The 17,618-nt window shown below is 44.8% G+C and overlaps 1 protein-coding gene, 1 long non-coding RNA gene and 1 other non-coding gene across 12 annotated transcripts in view; all 3 read left to right on the top strand.

Annotated features, from left to right (window-relative positions):
- Positions 1-6,731, top strand: part of LOC127534715 (uncharacterized) — a 31,886-nt gene extending 25,155 nt beyond the window's left edge. The window contains exons 2-9 of the long non-coding RNA XR_007943072.1: positions 522-631; positions 830-938; positions 1,305-1,444; positions 1,962-3,110; positions 3,232-4,778; positions 5,421-5,507; positions 5,598-5,667; positions 6,028-6,731. This is a non-coding gene — a long non-coding RNA (uncharacterized LOC127534715). The remainder of the gene's footprint in view (positions 1-521; positions 632-829; positions 939-1,304; positions 1,445-1,961; positions 3,111-3,231; positions 4,779-5,420; positions 5,508-5,597; positions 5,668-6,027) is intronic.
- A 6,311-nt stretch (positions 6,732-13,042) lies between these two features.
- On the top strand, positions 13,043-13,124 carry trnas-gcu (transfer RNA serine (anticodon GCU)). Its single transcript has one exon. It is a non-coding gene; the product is annotated as a tRNA-Ser (tRNA).
- A 527-nt stretch (positions 13,125-13,651) lies between these two features.
- cntrl (centriolin) overlaps positions 13,652-17,618 on the top strand; it is a 47,770-nt gene continuing 43,803 nt past the window's right edge. For 8 of the 10 annotated variants that reach the window (XM_051950572.1, XM_051950571.1, XM_051950574.1 and 5 more), the window contains exons 1-6: positions 13,657-13,791; positions 15,413-15,554; positions 15,747-15,835; positions 16,102-16,224; positions 16,299-16,430; positions 17,047-17,142. In XM_051950572.1, coding sequence (XP_051806532.1) covers positions 13,690-13,791; positions 15,413-15,554; positions 15,747-15,835; positions 16,102-16,224; positions 16,299-16,430; positions 17,047-17,142 — 684 coding nt within the window. In that variant the 5' untranslated portion in view covers positions 13,657-13,689. Of the gene's footprint in view, positions 13,792-15,305; positions 15,555-15,746; positions 15,836-16,101; positions 16,225-16,298; positions 16,431-17,046; positions 17,143-17,618 lie in introns of all 10 variants that reach the window. The other 2 variants (XM_051950578.1, XM_051950577.1) reach the window with 2 other exon arrangements.

Consider the following 17,618-nt stretch of genomic DNA (forward strand, 5'->3'; position numbering starts at 1 on the left):
AAAAAAAACTTCCACTTGGTCAGGTGATGCTAACATGTGGTCAGGTTATGCTAACATGTGGTCAGGTAAGGTACGGTAGCTTAGCATGTGAGAGTTAGCAGGATCGAACGTGAGTCTAAACGTCCACATTCTGAAGATATAAATAATACTGACAATAATGCGTCAGATGCCTCCTTTTATGGGAATGATCAGAGGTGATGAACACCTTCTGATACCTGGTACCCCTGACCAGATTTTATTTATATTTGACCTGATTTACATGAAGGACATTTGGAAATGTTGTAGTCCAGTCTCTGCTTAGGCAGCCATAGTTGTAGTCCAGTCTCTGCTTAGGCAGCCATAGTTGTAGTCCAGTCTCTGCTTAGGCAGCCATAGTTGTAGTCCATTGTGGATCAGGTGTTTCCATGCTCTCTCAGGTGAGTCCTGAGGATCACCAGGTACAGCTGTAGTGGTGTCTGATGAACTGTTGATGTTTTCTAACCTTCACCTGAGTGACAGGTGTGTGGCTCCGCCCCCTGTAGGTATCAGGTACATGAGGGAGGAGCTGCTGCTGAAGCTGACAGGAGTTCAGCCTCTGACTCTGGTTTGATCCCTGAATCTGTTGTCGTCAACGGGAGACAAACGCTTCAAGGTCAGAACAAACATCAGGGACTGTTTCCATCACCAGTTATCAGTCTGAATTCTGTGATTTCAGCCTCTTCAGTCTGAATATTTTATGGTTTCTTTTCCTCTGTGACATGAAAACAACACACTGAAATACTGTTGTTGGTAGCTCTCTTGTGTCTCTTTGTGTTGTTTTGTGTCAGGCTGAGGTCTGTTTGTGTTTCAGGTCATTGAGAACCTTCAGACCTTCTGAACCACAACCTGATCCACAGGATGGAGCCACTCACCTGTCTGACTCACCTGAGGGAGCTGCAGCTGATACACAACAGCATCCGGTGACTCACAACAACACACACAAGATCACACAGTCACAGCTGAGGAAATCAAAGAAACACAGAATTTAACATTTTGTCGTGTGTTTTGAAAATATCGAGAAGTGAATGAATGTTCAGTGGAGCAAACAGCTCCAGAGCGGTCTCTTTGTGTACATTTTGTGTCTCTTTGTGTATATTTTGTGTCTCTGTGTATACTTTGTGTATATTTTGTGTCTCTGTGTATACTTTGTGTATATTGTATGTATATTTTGTGGAGGCCTGTGAGGAATTACATGAGTGTCGCTGTGCCGGTACAGCTCAGGATGCAGGTTGTGTTGTTGTGCGACAGCTTCATGACTCCTGTGTTGTGTGTTTGTGTGTCTGCAGGAGGATCGAGGGTCTGGAGCTGCTGTCTGGTCTGCAGCGCCTCACCTTGTCCCACAACAGGATCGAGCACGCCCCCTTGTGGCTGGGGACGAAACTGCAGTCGCTGCGCACTGCGTCTGCAACACAACCTCATCACATCTGTGAGTGACAGGAAGTTCTAGATCCACAACCTGACAGCAGCGGCTGTTTAACATCAACGAGTTTCCCCAGAGAGACCGAGAGGAAAACCAATAAAATAAATGCAACAGAAACAGAGAACAGAGGATAGAAAGACATCTACAGGATGAGGAGATAAAATGACAAAACAAGACATAAAATGACACAAAGGAGGCACACAGTGACAAAATGAACTAAAAATGAAACAGAAGAGGTTAAAAATGACAAAAGAGACACAAAAGAAACTAAAAATTACACAAAAAGACTAAAAATGACGTATGAGACACAGAATGACACAAAATGACACAAAGACTAAAAAATACACTAAAACACAAAATGGCAAAAAAAGACATAAAACAACTTGATATCTCTCTCTCTCTCTCTCTCTCTGTGTGTGTGTGTGTGTGTGTGTGTGTGTGTGTGTGTGTGTTGTGTGTGTGTGTGTGTGTGTGTGTGTGTGTGTGTGTGTGTGTGTGTGTGTGTGTGTGTGTGTGTGTGTAGCTGTATGAGGTGTCCAGACTGTGTTCCCTCAGCAGCCTATCAGAGCTCAGTGTGTCTGGAAACCCCGCCTCCTCGCTGTCTCACTCATAGATATATACAAACACTAGATGGCTCATGAGCGCTGTCAGCCTATGGGGAGCGACGTCGCCACATGGCGGCCATCTTGGGACAGGGCTGCTCGATCACTCATAACATTAAAGTCAATGGAGCATGGATTTTAAAATCACTGTAGATTGCTCAATTTTCAACCGATTTTAGAACAGCTTGGTTTGTTATAAACGTCAGAGATGTACTTGTTTTACTGCTTACATAAGAATAATTAAAACCATTGAATTCATATAATAATGAACACAGATATCAGCTTTTTTCAGCATAAATGGATGTAAATGTAATTTTAATATTTAACATTGCACTTTTTTTTTTATTACTATCAGCTTTCTAATGCACAGATAAAAACAAAGCTCAACCAAAATCAGTGCACAACAAAAAGAGATGATGTCTTTTCTTTTCATGAGCCTGGTGCCTACATTACCCACAATGCATTTCGGCTGCAGGCTAACTAATCCAGGCATAGATGTATACAAACAATAAGTCTAAGGTCTCAATCAAAGTCTCTTAACAAGCAAATAAATACAACCACAACCACAAAGAATGTAATTTCGCCTAAAGATTAGGTTCTCAAAAAACGTTGGTCTCAGGAAAACCTAATAACTGAAAATCAGATTGTGAGTAACACCATCTTCAATGTGAGTAGCCAGGCAGAAAAGACACACAACTATGCCGCATTTTCCAAAACGAAAAGCTGCGATTTCGGAATTGAGCCTGAATCATAGCCACGTTAATAAGATTTGTAATAAACTAAACCGTTTGTAAATCAATCAAGAATTGAGCGAGTTATGAGTGTTAAAGTGAGGAAATCATCCACCTTACCATTGACTACAGTACAGTGCGCCAGAGCAGTCCCCTGTCCAAGATGGCCGCCAAGTGACGACGCCGCCGACTCCGTCTCGAGACATCTAGTGTTTGTATATATCTATGGTCTCACTCCCGTCTCTTCCTGCTGTATCACCTGAGGACGCTGGATAGGCTGGACGACCTGCCAATCACCCAGGAGGAGAGAGGACACGCCCCCCCAGCACTTCCACACAGGTACGTCATGGACACACAACCAGACGTGTAGCTCAGACTGATGATGATGAAGGGAAGATGAAATGTAGAGTAAATAACAGATCAATAATAATAACAATAATCTGTTTGTTGTTGTTTACAGAGGAGCTGCAGCAGGAAGTGGACAACAGCCAATCAGAGCAGCAGGCCGCAGTAACACAACTCCACCAGCAGGAGGAGACAAACACAACACACAGACAACTGCAGCAGGAGCTACACAGCTGGTCCACACACAGTGACACACAAACACACACTAACACACTAACACACACTAACACACACTAACACACTAACACACACTGACACACTAACACACACTAACACACACTAACACACACTAACACACACTAACACACACTAACACACACAGTGACACACTAACACACTAACACACACTAACACACACTAACACACTAACACACTAACACACACTAACACACAGCTGCTACACTATTTTCCGATACTTAGCTCTATCAGCTGGTAGGGTGAGCGGCAGTGGGATCGATGCCTGCATTCTCCACCAGAGTTTATCTTCTCCTTTGTCTCTGAGCTTGACATTTTTACCTCTATTTCTGTCATTTTGCATCTTTTTGTCTCATTTTTGCACCATTTTGTGTCACTTTTGCATCCAGTAGGACTCATCTCCTTGTTGGTCTCTGACATAGAGCTGTTAGCAGCTCATTTATCTGAGCTGTGTGGAGGTCATGGAGCTGTTAGCGTCTTCCAACAGTTGGTGTAACGGACCTTCAGCATGTTCATCCATAGTTCCCTCATATCTGAATGAATCTTTGATCCTCAGAGCTTCAGTAGGAACCAGCTGGACTCTCTTTAAGGTTCTTGAAGATGTTCCGCCTCCATCCAAGGTTCTTCTTCATTTCTAACTGACTGATGGGACTTTTAGATGTTTACAGTCCCTCCAGCTCACACGGCTGAAGGTCCATCAACAACCAGGACTCACCTGTCTCCAGGTGTGGACGTTGTGACACTGAGTTCTAATCAACTAATAAGTGGTTTATTCCTCCCACACTACTGCTTTCTGTGCAAGTATTTCAAATGTTAAAGGTTTATTCCATCAAAATACTACTTCCTGTCTAAATTGTTATAGTTTTAAGGTATTATTCCATCAAAATACTACTTCCTGCCCAAATATTTTAAGTTTTAAAGGTTTATTATTCCTCACAAAATACTGCTTTCTGTACAGACACTTAAAGTTTTAAAGGGTTATTCTTCCCAAAATACTATTTTCTGTCCAAGTACTTCAGGGTTTAAAGCTTTGTTCCTCCCAGAATACGACGTCCTAACTAACATGTTTTGGGTTTAAGGTTTATCTGATGTTAAGCTCCACATAGTTTATTTCCAGTGTGGTGGCTCCATGTTTTCTCCTGAGTAAATGAAACATAAACCCTCCAGGAGAATGCAGGCATCGATCTCACTCCCTCTCTCTTGCTCCTGCTGCACTCTGCTGTTAGAGCAAAGTAAGTCCATCCAGCCAATCAGTGCAGGACCTCATGTTCCGTTGGGCGAATCACGTCCCGAGCCTGTGGGCTTACTTTTGACCGATCACATTCCATCTTCCGGATCCTTTTTAAACTCTCAGAGGAAAATGATAAACGGTCATCCACAGCTGTCAGGACTATCTTTTAGCAAGCGGTAAGTTTAAACATATTCTCTTTTTCAGCAGCTAAATGCGTCTTAGACATTAACTGTATCCTGTTGTTGTTAGCGTGACATGTTTATTGTGACATACAGCGCTTTGGTAATGCGTAGTGTGACGCTGATGCTCCATATTATACTTCAGTGAACTTGTTTATTACAAATATTGGGTACACAACAAAGACAGCACATAATAGCGACTTTTCTGTGACGTACATCTCCCTTCCACTAGTTGCTTCAGAGTATATAGCGCTCGAGGAGTAGCTAACGTAAGTTTATAATGATCTCGTCATAATAATGCTTGTTATCATAAAGTAATTAGGCGACTCTTGCCATCATAATCACGTAATAATACTTCTACAAAAAAGCGTGCTCTGTGGAGGTTCTGGCCAGTTGAATATATTACGTTTCAGAGCCGTTTATGAAATATCATAAATGCCCGCCTAAAACCTCTTATTCATCGTGTGCACCCCGGTATAATTATGGGATCACCTGCCATAAAATGACGATTTGTACATGGTATTACACCAACAAGTGTTACTGTTACAGCCGGAGACGGCTCTTTACCTGTGGTGAGTATCAGTTTATGTGTACAGGTGTGCTGGTGACATGTGCTTAGTTTTCTATATTATTTTACAGACACTGCTGCTGGGGATTTTTTTGAGGAGGAAGCCGACCAGGAGATGTTGATGGTGGCCTCACAGGCTGAGGAACAACTTCCTCAAGGTATCTAATCCCAAACAATGTTTCACAAACAGTTTAATAAAATAATAATATTTTTAATTACATTAAATGTTCTTTTTTTTTACAATACAGAGAAATGGCACTTATCAAGCTACATTTACTCTGAGTGCACTTTATCAAAGCAAAAAGGGAACTTAAAGGTGTATGTAAACTGTATTTCTTTCATTTTGTCTCACACCTCCCCTCAGTGTGGCTGCAGAATGTTGTAGTTTAGAGGTGCTCACAGTATGTGTTTGAGCTGCTTTGCTTCATACTTGGCTGATCCCATCCCACTTTTCTTTTTGTATTTGACCTAATGGTGCTTGGGTGACAAACAGGATGATTTTCACAGCTTCCTTCCATAACTCCAGTGTTTCATCATCATGTCGCCTTGCTACTAATCAGACATGCTTTCTACTAATGGTTGTAGTCGTAGTGGCTGTCCAGCAGCGCTGAGAAAGACATGCAGTGAAAATCTTTACATAACAACAATAAACTAATTGTTTTGTCTCTTCTTGCTCAGCCACTGCTGCCTCCAGAGAGCCTGCTCTTACCCCTGTTCCTGCCCTGGCCCCGCCCCCTGCTCCTCCAGCTGTGTGGACTCCTGGCCCGGTGGTCCATCCCCCTGCAGAGCTTCCTGTCCACTGGAATGAACACCTCCCATCATTCCAGCGAGACTGGATCAGGAAGACTCTGTTCAGGGCCAACGCTAAAACAGGGAAGGCAGAGCTGATATCACATCCCAACTTCTGCTGTTACCCTCCCCAGCCCCCGACCATCTTCACTCAGCCTCCTGCCTCTACTGACCTCTTCTTCTGACGCCCTCTGTTCCTCTGGATGCCCCTGAAGATGTGCTCCATCCCACTCGTCTGTGTCCAGCCAGCCTGCAATAACCACAAGCTGACAGCTGCTGGGCTCTACCGCACTGTGAGCAAGGTCCTGGACATAGATGGTGGTATGACATGGCCTCTGTGTCTGTGTCCCGCTTCACACAGAGGAACAGGCAACGCAGGGCAGAAGAGGAGGCCAGTGGAGCCCACAAAAGAAAGTATGTGCGTAAAGTGGCATTCAACAAGTGCACCAAGTGTGGGCAGCCCAAGACAAGAGTTTGGCCATAGCCGCTTCGGGAGTGCACTTTTTGCCCCAGTTTCTCAGGTGGCAAATCTTTAGAGGAGGGGCTGGCAGAACAGCGCCAGCAGAAGAAACCAGGAAACCCCCCCCCCCCCCCCCCCCAATCTGGAGGTGGACACACACTTGTAAATACTGTATATTAGACTGTGTAAATATGTAAATACATCTTCATACTTACCTCAGCTGCTACACTAACCAATCTATGCCAATGAAATGTAAATACCATTTTACTTACCCTAGACCTGTATAGCCATCAGTGTTAATAATAAACATGCAAGTACACCTTTATACTTACATCAGTGCTACAGTAACTAATCTATGCCAAAAGGAATCTATTATAAATACCAGATCTATGTGTAAATACTGTTGATATTGTTTATTTCTATATAGTTTGTATGATGTTGTCTTTATTTCATTTATATTACTCAGTATACTGTATTATATTTCCACATTGTTTATTGTTGTTTATCAGTGGAAGTGTGTTCTGTCTTTACTTTGTTTTTGTAAATAAATGCTGTTCAAAGATTCCTATTCATCGCTTTGCTTTTAATTGCCTGAAGACTGGAGTGTGCAGTGTTTGCTTAACTGATATGAGGGGCTCTGTAAATCACAGCAGCTTGTCTTTGAACACCAGGCTCCTGGAGGTCAGAGGAAGGTCAGGGCAGGTGCATGCTCCTCATATGAACTCTGACTCAGCTTCATTCAGAGGCTATTACAAATACATTTACACTATTGTTACATTAATAACAAATAGTAGGCTCAAATAAATAATTTATAATAAAATATGTATGCTTCAAGTTGGCTAAACAGTAATTATATCTCATTTTACACTATTTGCATTGTGCACAGTCACTTCTCTAGGCCTAGTGCACATTATATAGACTTTATTGCCAAATAAACGTTATATTTATTGACAAATAAATAAAGGTTTGGAAACAGAGTTTGTCAAAACAGTGTAACATTGTTAAAAATCCAGGAAGCAAATATATCTGGCATAGCTTTAATGTTATGGATGAAAGAATCTGCTCTATTGGGTGGGACTATATAATGGATACAATGTTGCAGAAGAACGGCACTAGGGTCTGCTTCAGACAAAGATCGTTAGATCGAAACAGACTCTGGTATACACGTCGTTTTAATCTCTGAACCGTAGTATGCTCAAATGTTACTGAAGCATCCTCCATTCACTTTTCCGTGAAAACTCGCCTCCTTTTTACGTCATTTTCGTGTGTGCGAAATCCATGACACTGTTCATGGATTAATGTCACAGTTTACTTTAGTCTGAACTCAGTGTGACTGAACCTCAGCAGCTACAGACCAGGTGGTCCAGTGGTTCAGGCCATGGACCGCTGATCCACTGAGCTCTGCAGGCGTGGGTTCCATCCCATCCTGTCCACTTTTAAGCACTTCAGATGTGGACCTTAAAGACCTTAGTGTCCTCAGCAGAAGAAAACAACATGGGCCCTTCTTACAAAGGACATCTGGCTATGGTTGAGGAGAACCCCCGGGTTCTGGTCCTCCCCCCACCATCTCCATGTCCAGATGTTCATGGGTGTAATCTGGGGTGATTTCTGGTTCTGATTTAGGTGGAGATGGTTCAGCTCAGACCAGCTGATAAAGTTCTGGATGACCTCCCTGTTCTCCTGTTGGATTCTTTCTGCTCTTCCAGTGATAGATGCATCATCGGAGAACTTCTGGAAACAGCACACTGAAAGCTCCAAGGATAGCGTTCAGAACTTTTCTCAACCAAACTGTGAAGCTAAGCAGCTACCAGACAGGTGGCCTGGCCTACCCTCCACTTAATGGACTGTACTATACGTCCTAACAAAGTCCTAACAAAGTTCCTAACAACTCCTAACAGTTCCTAACAAAGTCCTAACAAAAGAGCCAATCCGTTGCTTGATAACAGGTACCGTTCGAAGGGGCAAAGCAACCAATCACATGCTCAGAAACCTCTTCAGAATGTCGGCCATGTTTTTCACCGCATAAGACCCACCCGGGAAAAGTGCAGAAAAGGTTTGGAAACTTGATTAAAACTCAGAAAAGTAACGCAGTGTTTAAGCCGAATATAAAACGATGTGACAAAACAGTACGGGATTCAATTTCCCTTGAAGTTAGCGCGTTATTCAAGTTGTATTTGTACTTTTCTTCTTATGTAGCCGCTTTGCTAACGGAGTTCTGCCTGTAATAGCGTCACTGTACATACCAGCATAGTGTGGCGACGGTAGGAATATTGGTGATATGACAGAATCAGAAGACCAATAGTAACTTATTTATTTCTCTGTGTGCCGTGTAAAATTTGCCGATTTCTCGGGAAAAGCCTTAAGATTTGATTGAATTGTGGCAAGTTTCATTTTTCATTAGTATAACAGTAATTTATTGGCTATGTGTGGCATTTTCTCCCCGCCGGTAATGGAGCCTGGTTATGTGTTTGAACATAGCAGACAGATGTATCCAGCTGTATTCAACATGCATAATGAGTAGTATAGTAATAATTCAACACGGAGACAAGGAGAGGAGACACGGAGACAAGGAGAGGAGACACGGAGGCAAAGAGAGGAGACACGGAGACAAGGAGAGGAGACACGGAGACAAGGAGAGGAGACACGGAGACAAGGAGAGGAGACACGGAGACAAGGAGAGGAGACACGGAGACAAGGAGAGGAGACACGGAGACAAGGAGAGGAGACACGGAGGCAAAGAGAGGAGACAAGGAGGCAAAGAGAGGAGACACGGAGACAAGGAGAGGAGACACGGAGGCAAGGAGAGGAGACACAGAGACAAGGAGAGGAGACACGGAGGCAAAGAGAGGAGACAAGGAGAGGAGACACGGAGGCAAGGAGAGGAGACAAGGAGACAAGGAGAGGAGACACGGAGGCAAAGAGAGGAGACACGGAGGCAAAGAGAGGAGACAAGGAGGCAAAGAGAGGAGACACGGAGACAAGGAGAGGAGACACGGAGGCAAGGAGAGGAGACAAGGAGAGGAGACACGGAGACAAGGAGAGGAGACACGGAGGCAAAGAGAGGAGACACGGAGACAAGGAGAGGAGACACGGAGACAAGGAGAGGAGACACGGAGACAAGGAGAGGAGACACGGAGGCAAAGAGAGGAGACAAGGAGAGGAGACACGGAGGCAAAGAGAGGAGACAAGGAGGCAAAGAGAGGACACACGGAGACAAGGAGAGGAGACACAGAGACAAGGAGAGGAGACACGGAGACAAGGAGAGGAGACACGGAGGCAAAGAGAGGAGACAAGGAGGCAAAGAGAGGAGACACGGAGACAAGGAGAGGAGACACGGAGGCAAGGAGAGGAGACACGGAGACAAGGAGAGGAGACACGGAGACAAGGAGAGGAGACACGGAGACAAGGAGAGGAGACACGGAGACAAGGAGAGGAGACACGGAGGCAAGGAGAGGAGACACGGAGACAAGGAGAGGAGACACGGAGGCAAAGAGAGGAGACAAGGAGAGGAGACACGGAGGCAAGGAGAGGAGACAAGGAGACAAGGAGAGGAGACACGGAGGCAAAGAGAGGAGACACGGAGACAAGGAGAGGAGACACGGAGACAAGGAGAGGAGACACGGAGACAAGGAGAGGAGACACGGAGGCAAGGAGAGGAGACACGGAGGCAAGGAGAGGAGACACGGAGACAAGGAGAGGAGACACGGAGGCAAGGAGAGGAGACACGGAGGCAAGGAGAGGAGACACGGAGGCAAGGAGAGGAGACAAGGAGACAAGGAGAGGAGACACGGAGGCAAAGAGAGGAGACACGGAGGCAAAGAGAGGAGACACGGAGACAAGGAGAGGAGACACGGAGACAAGGAGAGGAGACACGGAGGCAAGGAGAGGAGACACGGAGACAAAGAGAGGAGACACAGAGACAAGGAGAGGAGACACGGAGGCAAAGAGAGGAGACAAGGAGAGGAGACACGGAGACAAGGAGAGGAGACACGGAGGCAAAGAGAGGAGACACGGAGGCAAGGAGAGGAGACACGGAGGCAAAGAGAGGAGACACGGAGGCAAAGAGAGGAGACACGGAGACAAGGAGAGGAGACACGGAGGCAAGGAGAGGAGACACGGAGGCAAGGAGAGGAGACACGGAGGCAAGGAGAGGAGACACGGAGGCAAGGAGAGGAGACACGGAGGCAAAGAGAGGAGACACGGAGGCAAAGAGAGGAGACACGGAGACAAGGAGAGGAGACACGGAGGCAAGGAGAGGAGACACGGAGACAAGGAGAGGAGACACGGAGACAAGGAGAGGAGACACGGAGACAAGGAGAGGAGACACGGAGACAAGGAGAGGAGACACGGAGGCAAGGAGAGGAGACACGGAGACAAGGAGAGGAGACACGGAGGCAAGGAGAGGAGACACGGAGGCAAGGAGAGGAGACACGGAGACAAGGAGAGGAGACACGGAGACAAGGAGAGGAGACACGGAGACAAGGAGAGGAGACACGGAGACAAGGAGAGGAGACACGGAGGCAAGGAGAGGAGACACGGAGGCAAGGAGAGGAGACACGGAGGCAAGGAGAGGAGACACGGAGGCAAGGAGAGGAGACACGGAGGCAAAGAGAGGAGACACGGAGGCAAAGAGAGGAGACACGGAGACAAGGAGAGGAGACACGGAGGCAAGGAGAGGAGACACGGAGACAAGGAGAGGAGACACGGAGACAAGGAGAGGAGACACGGAGACAAGGAGAGGAGACACGGAGACAAGGAGAGGAGACACGGAGGCAAGGAGAGGAGACACGGAGACAAGGAGAGGAGACACGGAGGCAAGGAGAGGAGACACGGAGGCAAGGAGAGGAGACACGGAGGCAAGGAGAGGAGACAAGGAGACAAGGAGAGGAGACACGGAGGCAAAGAGAGGAGACACGGAGGCAAAGAGAGGAGACACGGAGACAAGGAGAGGAGACACGGAGACAAGGAGAGGAGACACGGAGGCAAGGAGAGGAGACACGGAGACAAAGAGAGGAGACACAGAGACAAGGAGAGGAGACACGGAGGCAAAGAGAGGAGACAAGGAGAGGAGACACGGAGACAAGGAGAGGAGACACGGAGGCAAAGAGAGGAGACACAGAGACAAGGAGAGGAGACACGGAGGCAAAGAGAGGAGACAAGGAGAGGAGACACGGAGGCAAAGAGAGGAGACACGGAGGCAAGGAGAGGAGACACGGAGGCAAAAAGAGGAGACACGGAGACAAGGAGAGGAGACACGGAGGCAAAGAGAGGAGACAAGGAGACAAGGAGAGGAGACACGGAGACAAGGAGAGGAGACACGGAGACAAGGAAAGGAGACACGGAGACAAGGAGAGGAGACACAGAGACAAGGAGAGGAGACACGGAGACAAGGAGAGGAGACCTGCCTCAGGAGGACCGTGGAGAGCACCCAGGAAGCCGAGTGGCTCTGCACCTGGACAGCAGGCGGCAGAGAGGTGCTTGACCACAATTTGCTATCATTTTGATTTAATACAGATAAAATAGGATAGTTGCTAATGCAACTATTTGCAAAAAAAAACAAACAAACAAAAACCAAGAAAAAACCCAACTCTTGTGGTGTAATAGTAACACGTCCATCCTTTGGGTGGGAGACTCCAGGTGCAAATCCTGGCAAGAGTGTGTAACGTGTTGAAAGAAATAGATCATTTAGAAAGTCAAGATTTTCAGATATATTATGCTGATGTCATTCAAATTTTTAAAAGATACAACGTCTGACATGTTGCCCCCTGCCTGCAATATATAAGATAAAATAAGTCACTTTGGATAAAAGTGTCAGTGAAAGACATGAATTAATAAGTAAACAATGATAAAATGATATGACTCTGATTGGATGGGAAAATCCAGTCAGGAGTGTGAAACTTTGTTGTCTAAGTACTGAACACACTGAGAAGAGAAAGGTATGTGTTTTATTTAATACTGGGCTATAAAACTATGGTATTTTGAGTTAATTATTTAAATATTGATTTGTTTACATTACAAACTATCTTTATTTCCAAGATAATCTTCTTTAAATGCATTAAAATGTATAATTGCATAATCACAGATTATTACTGTGGATGGATGGAGTTCCTCTGTTCAAAATGAATACATTACCCAAAATGCATTGCTTGTGTACTTCCAGAGTGTGCTATGACGAGGGAACAGGCAAATACGCAAACGATCACAGCAGGAGTTGGAAACCCACAAGAGACATTAAAATGAAAGCAGAGCAGCATCAGGTATGAGTCAGAGAGAAATGTACCCACAGATGGAAAACAAAGCCTGGACATGATGAGCTACTGCACAGTTTGCAATAACACTACTTTATGCTCATGACTTGTGCTTTAAAAGATTTATTCTAAAATGAGACAAGCAAAAATGACACAAAAGATGCAAGAATGTTTTATCAAAGTGAGGAGCTCAGCAGACGAGGTGGCCGAGTGGTTAAGGCGATGGACTGCTAATCCATTGTGCTCTGCACGCGTGGGTTCAAATCCCATCCTCGTCGGCTTTTAAACACAACAAGAAGCAAAAATGACACTAGAAAAAAGAAAACTAAAAGAAGAAAAAATTAAACTAAAAAAGCAAAAACAAAACAGAAAAATGCAAAAATGACACTAAAGAGAAGCGAAAATTATGCAAAAGATATAAAAATGACACAAAGATGCAAAAAGTACCCTAGAAAAAGCAAACAGAAGCTCAAAATACTAATTTCTGTCCAAGTATTGAGATATTATTCCATCAATATTCTGCTTTTTGTACAAGTATTTAAAGTTTTAATGGTCTATTCCTTCCAAAGTAGCTTTTTCTGGGTTTAGAGTTTGTTTAATAGTTAATTTATTCCTGACTCTACCATGTTTTCTGTCCAAAAACCTTTAAATGAAAAACCAGAAGCTCTTCTAACAGCAGCAGGCCGCCGTCTCTTTAAGAAGCCCCGCCCCTTCCTTGGGACAGCTCTCACAGAGGCGGGCCTTCTTCACTCTGCCTCTCTCCTATTGGATGACAGCCAGTCTGTCACGCTGCAGCAGGCTTTGATTGGCCAGGAGTCAGAGTTCCTGTGTCGATTCAAAGAAATGCAGAGAGGAGTTTGTAACGGAGACAGAAAGAGACGATTCAGAGAGGAGGAGGTGAGGAGGGGACGAAGATACGGAGCAGCAGGACTGTTCTCCCGAAATGTGAGTACTCTGACCCCGACTCTCTGCAGCTCTGTTCACTTTGTTTGTTTGTTTGCCACTCCCATGATGCATTGCAGAGGAGACACAGGATGTTCTCCTAACTGGAAAACATGAAAGCAAACGCTGGAAGATTTCAGGAAACAAGTTCAGGTCCGCAGCAAGATGTGAATTAAGAACAGGCTAAAAAAGAAAGAGATGAACCCGCTGAGCTCTGAGCAGCTTCTGGGAGACTTCTCTCTCGTTTTACCTCACTGTGTTTCATTTCTAAAGTCCTGCAGCCCTGTGGAACCAGAACGACATGAAGGACAGAGGACTCAGAGATGTCTTCTGTCAGTAGGACTCAGTTAGAACGACAGGAAGAGACACAAATAACACAAAAACATGTAAAAATGACATTACAAGATGCAAAAATGAGATAAAAAGATGCAAAATGACACTAGAAGATGCAAAAATAAGATAAAACATGCAAAAATGACACTAGGAGATGCAAAAATGACACAAAAAGATACAAAAATGAGATAAAAAGATGCAAAATGACACTAGAAGATGCAAAAATAAGATAAACATGCAAAAATGACACTTGGAGATGCAAAAATGACACAAAAAGATACAAAAATGAGATTAAAAGATGCAAAATGACACTAGAAGATGCAAAAATAACAAAAAGATGCAAAAATGACACAGAAAGATACAAAAACATGCAAAAATGACATTACAATATGCAAAAATGAGATGAAAAGATACAAAAAGATGCAAAAATGACAGAATGATGTAAACCAGGAGAGTCAAAGTTGGTGTCCCTCAGTCTGTAAATGCTGAACTGTTTCCATGTTTGTAGCCTTTAAAATTCCTGACAGTTTTATCTGCCTCGTTTTTATAGTTTTCTGCTGCATTTTGTTGATTTGATGTGTTTGTTTAGTAGTTTTCTGCTTAGTTTCGTGTCTCTTATGAACAATTTTAGCTCCTCTTTGTTTTTTGGCTCATTTTTGTCGTCATTTTGTCTCGTCTTGGTTTCTATCATTTTCTGTGTAATTTCTGCTGTTTTCTGTCTTGTTTTGGTGGTTTTATGTGTCTTTTTGTTGTGATGTTGATCTATTTGTACCTACTTCTGGGTGTGGGCGGAGCTACACACCGGCGCACAACTTACAATAAATGGCTGCAGCTCATTCTCTAAGTCGTAGCATGCAGGCCAAAGTAGTGTCGGCTGACTGTGGTGTGTTTCCTCCGTTTTACCGGCTGCTCCAGCTCTTACACGAGGCATCGCTGCATCAACACTTCTGGATAGTTTTTTGTCTCTGTGGTGGTTTTATCTCCTCATCCTGTAGATGTTTTTCTATCTCCATGTTTCTGCTCATCAGCTTAGATGTTTCACCATGCTGGGTGGATCTCCAAAGACCTGCTCCTTGTGACCATCTTCAACCTTTTCTTATCTCTGCTGCCTGAGATCAGTTTCTAAAAATATGTAAGAGTTTGATCTGTCAAGTTTCTCTTCTTCCTGTCATTGCAATCCTCAGACCTGAAGGTAAACACAGAATCCCTGGACTTCTCTTGGAGATGTTTGATGATGTTTGGGGATGTTTGAAGATGCCTGGAGATCACGCTGACCTTCTCTGAAACGTAGGAGCAGGTCCAGGTGACCTCCCAGCTGGTGGACAGGATGAGCGGGAAGCACAGCGAGCTGGAGGGTCGCCTCGACGACCTGCTGTCACGCATCGCCATGGAGACGCAGGAGATCAAAGAGCTGGAGCAGCAGCTGACTGACGGTGAGACATCTGACCAATCACAGAGCAGCTCTCAGAATGGAGACATTCTATTGGCTGTTGGGCTGAACAGCAGACGGTCATGAAATCTGTTCTCCCTTCTTTTTGTCTCCTTTTCTCTTTGCCTCTTTGTGTCCTTTTCTATTTGTCTCCTTGTATCTTTGTCTCCTTGTCTCTTTGTCTCCTCTGTTCCAGGTCAGATTTTGGCGAACGAAGCTCTGCAGAGAGATTTGGAGGAGGTGATCTGTGGACTTCAGGAGTACCTCAGAGGACTCAGACAGCAGGTACCGACTGTCCTCTCAGAGTTGTAGACAACAACACAACAACAATAAACGGCAACAAAAATAAACAACAGCAGAGCAACACGAAACATGAGACTTCCACCAGCTGCAGCTCTAAACACAACAGAGCAGTTCAACTGTGTAGCATCCGTTACCGTGGTGATCCAGCTGTGTAGCATCCGTTACCGTGGTGATCCAGCTGTGTAGCATCCGTTACCGTGGTGATCCTCCTTCCAGCCTTTACCTCCCCGATGCCTCTTCTGTTTCAGGCTCTTCTCTCAGAGCAGCAGGTCGTCAGTCTGCAGGCTGAGAACAAGAGTCTGCAGCTCCACCTGGAGGACGCTCAGAGACACTGCAGGCAGCTGGAGGATTCGGCCAGGACACACACACAGGTGAGAGAGTTCACCTGTTCACCAGGTAAGTACGTCACCGATCGACAAACAGCTGACCATCTGTCTGTCCTCAGAACACGAGCGTGCAGAAGGAGGCCCAGGCTCTCAGGGAGAGACAGGTGGAGAGCAGCAGGCGGCAGGCAGAGCTGGAGGCGGAGCTTCATCTATTGAGGGAGGAGCTAACCCGACAGGTGAACCTGGGACAGGTAATGATTTCACTCAGAAGATCTGATCAAACGTCAGAACACCTGGTTCTTCATTTCCACTAACTTTATCAATGATCAGAGTTCTACCTTCAGACTGGGAATTTTTCCAGAGTTCCAGGTCCTTGAAGTCCATAGAGGAGAAAGCGCTAGAATATACCTCCCGACATTTTAGGAGGAGAAACACATCTGAGTTCTGGTAAAAACTGCAACTTAAATAACTAAAACAGCTTGAAAATTACCATTAAAAACAACCAAAATCACCATAAAAAGTACCAAAATTAACACAAATCTACTCTAGAACTTTCTCCAGGAGACGTTCTCCTTTCCTGCTTCCAGTCTTTAAATTTAGTCTCTCTTAGAACATTCCAGGTCCTTGAAGTCCATAGAGGTGGGTCCAGATTTATCACTTTTTCATGGACTTTTCCAGAACTTAATCAGTCCAGCAGATAGAACCATGACATTTTGGAGGAAAACAGAATTATTCAGAATTATTACAGACAGTGGAAGATGAAACCAGGATTCACTCTGATGAGAATTCATTCTCTGATCTTTAAAGTGTAGAATTTAAGATTCTGTTGGTTGAAGGAACTAAAACTGAATCTAATCCTGTGTTTAGTTTCAGGTTGAAGCTCTTCAGGCGGCTGCAGATAAAGAAAAACAAACCAGAGACATCAGAGAGTCTCAGCTGCAGGCGACCATCCAGTCTCTGCAGGTCAGGACACACAGAAACACTACTACACACTACTACACATTCTGGTCATACCAGCTCAGGTACATCCAGAGATTTGTCATCAGAGTCAGCACACACATCTGTGTAGATTCTCAGTCATCAGGTCATGGTGATCGTAGGAGCTTCAGTAGAAACCAGCTGGACTTCTCTGGGAGGTGAAACGTCTTCCAGAACCTACCAGTGACTGAGAATCTTTACAACATGCTAATTGTAGAGTGAAAACCAATGGTTGTTGACTTCTCTGGGAGGTTCTAGAAGACGTTTCACGTCTTGGAGAGATGAAACGTCTTCTAGAACCAGACAAGTCCAGTTGGTTTCTACTCTACGATTAACACATTGTAAAGGTTCTCAGTCATCCAAGTCATGATAGTAGACCATGACCTGAACTTCTCAGGTAGGTTCTAGAAGATGTTTCACCTCCTACCAGAGAAGTTCTACAATCACCATGACCTTGATGA

Source organism: Acanthochromis polyacanthus, chromosome 7 (genome assembly GCF_021347895.1).
Source record: "Acanthochromis polyacanthus isolate Apoly-LR-REF ecotype Palm Island chromosome 7, KAUST_Apoly_ChrSc, whole genome shotgun sequence".
NCBI lineage: Eukaryota > Metazoa > Chordata > Actinopteri > Pomacentridae > Acanthochromis > Acanthochromis polyacanthus.